This window comes from Abrus precatorius, unplaced genomic scaffold, assembly GCF_003935025.1.
Source record: "Abrus precatorius isolate BTA unplaced genomic scaffold, Abrus_2018 Scaffold9, whole genome shotgun sequence".
NCBI lineage: Eukaryota > Viridiplantae > Streptophyta > Magnoliopsida > Fabales > Fabaceae > Abrus > Abrus precatorius.
Window position 1 is genome coordinate 19,521,438 of NW_020874439.1, and position 9,497 is coordinate 19,530,934.

General features: G+C 34.8%; 1 protein-coding gene across 2 annotated transcripts; it reads left to right on the forward strand.

The window, feature by feature from the left end:
- Positions 1 to 4,271, forward strand: LOC113850276 (protein trichome birefringence-like 35). Of its 2 annotated transcripts, XM_027480746.1 has the most exons (7): positions 1 to 118; positions 253 to 532; positions 676 to 955; positions 1,276 to 1,447; positions 1,608 to 1,804; positions 1,896 to 2,048; positions 3,438 to 3,928. In XM_027480746.1, exons 2-7 carry the CDS (start codon positions 322 to 324, stop codon positions 3,766 to 3,768), a joined length of 1,344 nt encoding a protein of 447 aa, XP_027336547.1. In that variant the 5' UTR covers positions 1 to 118; positions 253 to 321; the 3' UTR covers positions 3,769 to 3,928. The 2 variants fall into 2 exon arrangements, with proteins under 2 accessions (XP_027336547.1, XP_027336546.1); XM_027480745.1 differs by having other exon boundaries at positions 29 to 532; positions 3,438 to 4,271.
- Positions 4,272 to 9,497: the final 5,226 nt, after the last annotated feature.

Here is a 9,497-nt window from a genome sequence, read left to right on the forward strand (position 1 = left end):
TTACATATGATGACAATTTTGACTATACAATTAACTTCATGTCCAATTAGCATCCACCAATCTATCTGGCTCATGGAGCACGAATTCATTTCATAATTGTTCAAACATCAAATCAAAGGTTCTGATTCTGATTTATGAGTACTGAGTAGCCTTTATTACACACTCAGCCATGAATTTGAAGCTGGTTTCTTGTCTGTTTTTTCCTTCTTATTAAGTGATGTATATGTTTTTCTTTTCATATATAAATTTCAGGTACATCCAGGATTTGGTTTCCTTATTGGGAAAAAGCAAAGTCAAGATCAAAAGCAAGCACCACCCACCATGCAGAGGTGGAAGTTGAGCAGAAAGAAAGTTTCCATTTTCCCTTTGCTTTTGCTCATCTCACTGGTCTTCATAGCCTTCTCAACCCTTCACACTGAACACAGTATCCAACGAATCCATGAAAACCCAGATCATGTTGACAACCACCGAGAAGTTTCTTCAGTCACCTTTGTGAAACCCAACCTTTCTGGTCATCTCAAGCGTGCTTCAGGTATGGTCTTTCTGTTTACAACTTGCTTTGTAAGCACTTAAAATTGAAAGCTTTGTGGGTTTTCTGGTCAAATTTTTAAGCTTGATGTCTTTGATTTGTGCTTTCTGTTTGACTTGTTGAAATGGGGTTGTGTTGGATTTTAGAGGTTTTGGATAGATTCAGTAGATGCAACTCCACCATAGAGTATAGTGGCCGGAAAATTGCTTGGCTTGGCAGTTCTCGACGTTCCAGTCACCGGAGAGTGAGGCCGGAAAGATGTGATGTGTTTTCAGGCAAATGGGTCTTTGATAATGCTTCATATCCACTGTACAATGAGTCAGATTGCCCTTACATGTCTGACCAATTGGCCTGCCACAAACATGGAAGGTCTGATTTGGGGTACCAACACTGGAGATGGCAACCACATAACTGCAATTTGAAGAGGTGCTTGTCTTTCTGAGCTTTTTTTTTCCTTGAGCATGGTCAGGTTATGATTTTGGTGGTGGCATGAGTTGGAATGACCCAATTTGATGCTTTTAAGGTTATCATTATTTTGTGAAGTTATGTAATGCATAATCATGATTGAGTTTTGGCAAGGTTCAAGTAGAAGAAAATTTGTTCAGTTGTTCTTGTAGGAATTGGAGATGCAACAATTCTTACTTTTCGGCTGCTTAAAAATCAGAAATGGGTTGTAGAAATGTAATTGCTTTTGTGACAGAGTAGGTTCTTTTGGCTAAGCTTTATTGATCTCTTATTGAAAACAGGTGGAATGTGAAAGAAATGTGGGAGAAGTTAAGAAATAGAAGGCTAATGTTTGTTGGGGATTCACTAAATAGAGGCCAATGGATATCTATGGTATGCTTGTTACAGTCTGTAATTCCTGCTGATAAGAGATCAATGTCACCAAATGCACATCTTACTATTTTCAGAGCAGAGGTAAGAATATTGGATGCTAGCATTGTTTTCTAATTTAGTCCTTTATAATAAACATTTGATGTTGTAAACTAAGAAATGGGGGTGATGGGGTTTGGTTCAAAAGTACCACTGTGTGTGAGTCTCATTACCTGCACACTGCTGTTTTTGTGCCAATTTTCAGGAGTACAATGCTACTGTGGAATTTCTTTGGGCTCCTCTTCTTGTTGAATCTAATTCTGATGATCCAGTAAATCACCGACTAGATGAACGTGTCATTCGGCCTGATTCAGTGCTTAAGCATGCATCACTGTGGGAGCATGCTGATATACTCGTTTTTAACACTTACTTGTGGTGGAGACAAGGCCCAGTGAAGCTATTGTCTGTATCAGTTCATCAATATATAAATAGATTTTTAAGGATGATTTGCCTGCCCTATTCTGATTGGATCTTGTAATATGTACTTTTACAGATGGACTGCTGATAAAAATGGAGCTTGTGAAGAATTGGATGGACGAGAAGCAATGGAGTTGGCCATGGGAGCCTGGGCAGATTGGATAGCTTCTAAAGTTGATCCTCTCAAGAAGCGTGTCTTTTTTGTGACCATGTCACCAACTCATCTCTGGTGAGCACCCGATCTAGATTCTGTATGATCCTCGGCTAGGAGGAAATATTTTTGCTTGTATGCATCTTTGGACATGAACCTTTACCATAGGTTATGTTAATTCTTTATTCAAATGACATTATAGCTAAAGCCTAAATGAGAAAACATTTATTGGTGGCTGGTCTAAATCATTGTTTGTAATGCATTCTTAAAACGTGTTACAGAACTATGTCAGTGATTATTGTTTGTCTTTTTGTTAGCTTTCATTTGCATAATCCAAAGCAAACTCTCTGTCATATCATACTCATTGCCTACTATAACTAGACTTTTAATTTCCTGGCTCCTGCTCTTCCCTCTTCCATGACAGCATGTACTTCTCACAAATTTGGCCCGGTATAAAAAACTTACGGTTTCTGATTTGAATTTTTATTTTTCTTTCGTTATCATGCATTCTGTTGTGTTAAAATATATTAGCTCTGCTTTGGTTCAGTTGAAAAGAATAAAAGCACTTGGCCATAGCCTGGAAGGCTTTGCTTTGATTCTGTTGTCCGCAATTTCCCATGGTTGGCGTGTGCCACTGTAAGACCTTGCCTAGGCTTGTCACCTGTGGCATGTCCTTGCCAAGGATGGCATCGCCCTCCTTAAACTCTTAACTTTCATTCATCCATTAGGAAAAGTGTAATAGCTCCCCACTCTGAAGTGGAATCTGACTTTACTGTATGAATGGCAAAAGAAATTTTAGACATCACTTGGCCATTGACCCAAGCTGGTAGTGATACAGGTTCAACATTGATTCAGATCACTCTTTACATGCTCTCTACCCTCTCCCTTTTGAAAAATGACTCCATAGAAAAAAATCCTTTTAGTTGACAATATTTTCTCTCTTAATTAAGGTTCTGATAAGGTGTCGTCTTCCAATTAGAGGGCAAGGAAAGCAAACAAGAAAAAGTGACTCATGGTTTTTTTAAGTCTATTAAACATTCCCCTTTCCTCTAGTTAGGTCCCAAAATGGGGCCTCCCACAATCCCCAAAACAGAAAAGTTTGACTTTTATTGAAGTTGACTATTTAATAGAATTAGATATGAAGTGGCAATACCAATAGTTTTACCAAACATACGAGGTATAATGCATAATGAATACTTAATGACAAGAAAACTTGTTGGCAATTGATGCAGTAACAGAGTTAAGGAAAATAATTCATTATAGAAAAAAAAAGTCCTACTTGTTATTAATGGTGTCTTATTATGTTATACAATAAAGTTGTAAAATGAATCTCATCCAAATGACAAGATATCTCCTCGTAGTATCATAATTGCTACACCTTTTTATAGCATCATAACATTAATTTGGTTAATCCAAATATTGCATGCTCTATATTTTCTCACTGGAATGAACACAATTCTCATTTAGGAGCCGCGAATGGAAGCCAGAAAGTAATGCAAACTGTTATGGGGAGAAGGACCCCATTGACATTGAAGGTTATTGGGGAAGCGGTTCTGATTTGCCAACTATGAGTACTGTGGAGAAGATCCTAAGCAGTTTGAGTTCAAAAGTTTCTGTCATCAACATTACTCAACTGTCAGAGTATAGAAAGGATGGTCATCCTTCCATTTTTCGCAAATTTTGGGAACCCCTTCGCCCCGAACAATTGTCAAATCCCTCATCTTACTCCGATTGCATACACTGGTGCTTGCCAGGGGTACCTGATGTGTGGAATGAGTTACTATTTCATTTTTTATAAATGTCAATTAGTCATTTATTATTCGATTTTTCTTTGTTGGGTGTGGCAGCCAATGTCTGCATTTTGAGGAGTAGCAAAAGTTGCTGCTATTAGTTGTTTTTACAAAAGGGTGGACTGCAAAACAAGTGAACACAGAAAATTTAGAGATCTTATGCTTGTGTGCCATGTTAAAACTTGGCATCATACAGAAAAGGGAAGGAGAGGGTGCTAAGATAGCTATTCTTGATTTCCTTTGATGTCATTCATTTCATTCTATCTATTCATAGCCTTCTTCACATTTCTTATGAAGTGATTTTCTTCAGTGTTTGACAAACTATTATAGAAGTGTTCATGCTAGAAACACATTCCCTGCCATACTGTTTTTAGGAGACTCTTAGTTATTAGCTATAAAATTTATTAAATCTACAGAAGTATGAGAGTATCATTAAATTAAGAGTAAAAAATGTAAAATTCACGTGATTTTTTTTAAATTTTAATAAATTTTAATCAGACAGGTGAAATAGAAAGGAAAGAAAAAAGGAGTAAGAAATAGAATAAAAAAGTTGTATGGCTTGGATGAGTAGACATAGGAGAGAAAGAAATAAGTAAAAAATCTTTTCGATTATTTGAATGAGTAGGAGAGACCGTCAAAAGAAAAAAATAGATTGTATAAAAATTATTGACTTAATTATGAAAGTAGTTCTTACATTTATTCATGTTTTGGTTTTTAGTCAATGAAACTACTTAATTTTAGCCTCACATTTATATGCATTTTTGTGATTACACCTTGAGCGTTTTGTTTTTATCTATTCATAAACTTAACTCATACTCAGGCTTCTGCTTTCGTGGTCGAAAGAGTAATTTAAATCAAAGTGCAGGGTCTCAGACCCCATAGCCACAAGATCTTCCCCATCCCAAGAGATGGTAAAGTCAAAAGTGGGCTTCTTTCACGGCTGAATCATAGAAGAGAAGACTTATACATGGCTTCAGCTCTATTGGTTGAATGCTTCTCCCTTTCGTTGCCTTTCCCCGGCTTGAACAAAAGCACCAAAGCTCCCTCTGACAACATAAACACTACAAACAAAAACAAGGTAGGAACTAGTTTAATATTTTAAGCTAATTATTTTTATAAAATTAAATTTAATAAAAATTTAAAACTTTTAATGTAATATTTTAATGTTTCTATTTTTTATTAAATTTTTATTTTTTTACATTATTTTTAACAATTATATAATATTATAATAAACTAAGAAAAAAATTGAAATTATCTTATTTTTTTTATTGTTCATTTCATAGTATGGTGAGATGATTTTTTTTTTGTAGCTTTACACACTTTTTTCTTGTTTCTAACTAAAAGATGACACATTCAAATAAAAGAAAATTATGCTTTCTACATAAAATTATCCCTCTCAATTTATTTTGTCACGAAGTCAATACATCTAAACAAAGCTTAAAAGTGTGTCAAAAAATGTGTTTCTAACATTTTTCTATAAGGGTTATACATCGGATATTTATATTGTCTCATAAAACATTAGGGTGAATGACAAGTTTCATGTGATGCCAACTTAGACATAGAGACTTTATCCATATTCTACTGAATGTAAACAGCATTTTTGAGGTGGAAGAAATTTTATTTACCCGATATTGTTTATATGATCCTTTAGAAGCAATGGCAACTCAAGAAATTAGTTTTGTAACAAATATTATAAATTTAGCAAAATTTTTCTGAATTTTTATCAATACGTTTCTTTTGTTTCATTAGTTTGACTTGATTAGTATCGTATTTTTACACTAACTCTTTTATTTATTCATTCACTTTTTCTGACATTCATTTTTTTCATTTTCTCTTTCTTTTTTATCGCTCTTTTCTATTACATTATCTATTACAACTTTCAATTTTTCTCTCTCTCTCTCCCCCCCCCCCTCCTTTTTCTTCCTCCACCAGGAGTATGCTTTTTTTTTTTTTTCCCCTCTTTCGCTTTTCCCCCCTACTTCAATTCCAATACTGCTGCATCATGTTTTAGTTCCAATTCTCTTCCACCATTATCACAATTGCATTTACTGTTGCATTTACTGTTGGTGCAAGTAGTGGCAAAGCCCACAACTTTCTTATCAAAAGTGGAATGATAAACCTTGTCTAATTGCAATTTTGGAGCGTAAAGGAATACAAAAGATAATGGAATGCTCTCGTTGTTGAATTAAAATATACTAGAAGCGGGTACTTTTAATTTTACAAATGATCAAGTTATATGTATGATTGATGATTTTATTGTTTAAGATTTACTTACCTTTCTTTGTTACCGTTGACGTGGAAGAGATTAATTTCAATCGACCTGCATTTTGTCTCTCATCCGAACATATCATTATCCTTGACTTCGTGATTAGAGTTTGATCTGCTACTGTATCTTCTTCACATTCTAATTCTAATGCTAATGCAATGCCGGTTGTTTTTTACCCTATTGCTAAGTGAATATTCCCTTAATTAGATGCAAAAGCATACCTAGATATTTGCAAATGACGTTGACCACCAGCCAGGTTAGATTTTTATTTTCTATATTATTTGACTATAAAAGAAAAAGAAAAAACACCTACCAAAGCATTGACCAGTACCTAAATTCATATTCCTATTAATATCCATAAACTTGCCTTTAGATTGTCAGTGATGTACAGCACATTGAGGTATATATATATGCAGTCCCTGCCAACCCAAAATCTAACAATTTGGCATAGAAATTTTCACTTAAGAAGAATGTTGAGAACATACAAACTTAAAACAACAAATGGAACAAACCCTAGAGGAATACAATGAAGGTGACTGACACAAAGGATATTCAAACATTTGATCTATGTCCTTAATTTTGTTTTAATTTATGTGCTATTAAGGAGTGTTGAATATGTGCCTATAACAGCTGATTAAGTCATAGTTTATTTTTTAGTTTGTAGGGATTTATTTATGCTGTTTAAGCTTTGAATGTTATGCCGTAATGATTTTTTTTAAAATTTTCAAATAATGTTCACAAAACAAGGGATTATAATTTGATATATTTGCGCTCTTTATATAAGATCATTTTAATAAAATGTCAAATGTTTCCCTCCTTTTTATCTCTCTGCTCTTATAAAATCGAAACAACAAATTGTATATGAGCTATTATCTTTGAGGGATCTGTGGAAAACAATAATGGAAGGAGATACATATCATGCAATCGATGCACCTATTTTTTTATGGTGAGAGTACAAATTATAGGCTACAAGGATGACTACTCATCTTGAAGCATTAAATTTTTGGGAGGCAATAGAAAATGACTATGATGTTTCTGACCTACCTGGAAATCCTACTACAACTTAGATGAAGATTCACAAAGAGAGGAAGAAACAAAGGCTAAAGTTAAAAATTGCTTTTTCTTCTGCCATGTCGAAAACAATATTATAAGATTTATGAACCTTACAGTCTCCCAAAGCCATTTGGGAGTATCTCAAATCAAAATATCGTAGTTGCGAAAGAACTAATAGCATGCAAGCTCTCAACTTGATTAGAGAATTCAAAGTGCAGAGCATGAAAGAGACATAAACCATCAAAGGCTATGCTGACAGACTCTTAAGAATAGCAAAGTGAGACTTCTTGGTAAGGATTTTTGAATAAAAGAATTGTGCAAAAGATTCTTGTCACTGTTTCAAAACAAATATGAATCAAAGATATTAGCATTGGAAGAATCAAAAGACCTGTCAAATATTACCTTGGGGAGAATTAATAAATGTTTTGTAGGCTCAAGAGCATAGAAGAATGATGAGGCAAAAGGAGGTAGTGCAAGGTACTTTTCATATGAAAGAACAAAATTCAAAAGGTGATAAAGACAGAAAGAACAACAAATGGAAGAACAAAAAAATGGAAAGCTCCAGCAAGCAACAAGGTGAAATTTTTCCTCTTTGTCTTCATTGCAAAAAGAAAACCATCGTCCGAGAAGATGTTGGTGAAGGCCAAATGTCAAGTGCAGGAAATGTGGCAAAATGGAAAATGTAGAATGAATTTGTAACACTCTCTTCTCATTTTTCTGTAAATTATATTTATGTAATATTGAGTTGCATTAGAATATAATTAGATGTAAATTTGAAGGATTTTTAGAGGAGTTTTGGTGTAGGAGATCTCGGTCAGGCGAGGTAAATCTCGCCCAAGTGAGATTGAGCATGCAGAAATATCTTGGTGTAGAGCTATCTCACTCAGGTGAGATGATTCTCACTCAAGCGAGATAAGATAAATGTTGGCCAACCGTCACCTCGCCCAGGCGAGAGTGATCTCGCTCAGGCGAGCTGAGAATCTTGCCCAAGCGAGATGGGTCGCTCAGGCGAGGACCCACAGGAGAAATGACATGCTCTCTGGACACCATCTCGCTTAAGCGAGATGAAGCTTGCTCAAGCGAGCATATCAGAAAATAGTGGGCAAGACCACTGTCTGCATATCTCATTCAGGCAAGATGCTCGTCGCTCAACTGAAATGTCCTTCGCTCAAGCGAGAACGCGCTAGGCTGAGGGGTATTTATGAGATTTCTCGTATAAGAAATTTATTCTATTACAAACTCATGTCCTTCCCTTAAGTTTCCTCTGAACTCTTTTTTTTTTTTTTCACTCAGATAAAAGTCTCAGAAACTCTGATATCTCTTCATAATCATGCTCGGACATTGAAGCTAAGTAAGTTTCTTCGGATTAAACTTGAGTTTTTTCGATCATTTTTCCTGTTCTTGTTTCTTATGGATATCTCTTGGTGTTCAAGAGAACTTCTAATAGTTGACTCCCTACCTTTTCAATATATCTCTTTGAGCTTATCTTCGAGGTAAGGAGAACTCTATTTTATAGTTATAGTATAATATTCATTTTATGCTTATATAGCATTGTTAGGAGAATATGGTATAAAAATAAATGGTTATGATATTTGTTGTATGAAGTATGAATGAAAAGATGCTTGTTTGATTGTTTGGACTATTTGGTTGCTTGGGTTGAGTGGTTGATATATGTTCATATGTATTACATGATGAGTAATTAATGTGTGAAGATGATTAAATCTGCTGAATGATTATTATGAGATTTTATGAATATATCTGAGTAAAATAGTATGCTGGAATGATATTGATATGAAATGGACTAAAGTAAAATTAGTCTGGAAGTACTTTACTAAGCACGATTTGATGAGTGAGAAAGAGAATGACTCTAAAATTCGGATATGATTGAATCTAGTGTGGATAGTTACAGAGACACACTGAGGGTATAAAGTCTGGAGACAATGAGAATCTTGGAGAAACGTAGGGTGGTGAGCAACATTCGCGTATGTGTAACACTCTTTCTGAGAGCGAATGCATCACATGGCCTCACACTCATCTCCTGACTAGACTCCTGACTATCCTTTTGCTAAGGGGCCCGATTATTGTATATGTTGTATTCGTGTGCATGGGCTAACCAACGACTATTTACCTAGTTGAACTTATTTGAGTAAGACCTCAAGAAGTGCTGAAGGCATCGATATCTGTGATCACAGTGCAATGGAAGTGTGTGTTAGAATGAGAGGAAGGAAAATGAATGATAAATTATGAATGATGTATGTGTGAATATGTTTGTAATGTGATTTTCGTGTGAAAATGAATATATTGCTTTTATACTATAAATTATAATTTTATGATACAATGTTTAAAAAAGGATAGAATAAATGCTTATCCTTACTAATAATTTTAGAAAATCAAGATGACGGAGCCTCAGAGAAGAAT

Excerpts from the sequence above, each read along its gene's own strand:
- LOC113850276 (XM_027480746.1), top strand. The coding sequence starts at position 322 with ATGCAGAGGTGGAAGTTGAGCAGAAAGAAAGTTTCCATTTTCCCTTTG. Across the intron at positions 533-675 it reads TCATCTCAAGCGTGCTTCAG|AGGTTTTGGATAGATTCAGT; the intron begins GTATGGTCTTTC and ends GTTGGATTTTAG. Across the intron at positions 1,448-1,607 it reads TTACTATTTTCAGAGCAGAG|GAGTACAATGCTACTGTGGA; the intron begins GTAAGAATATTG and ends GCCAATTTTCAG.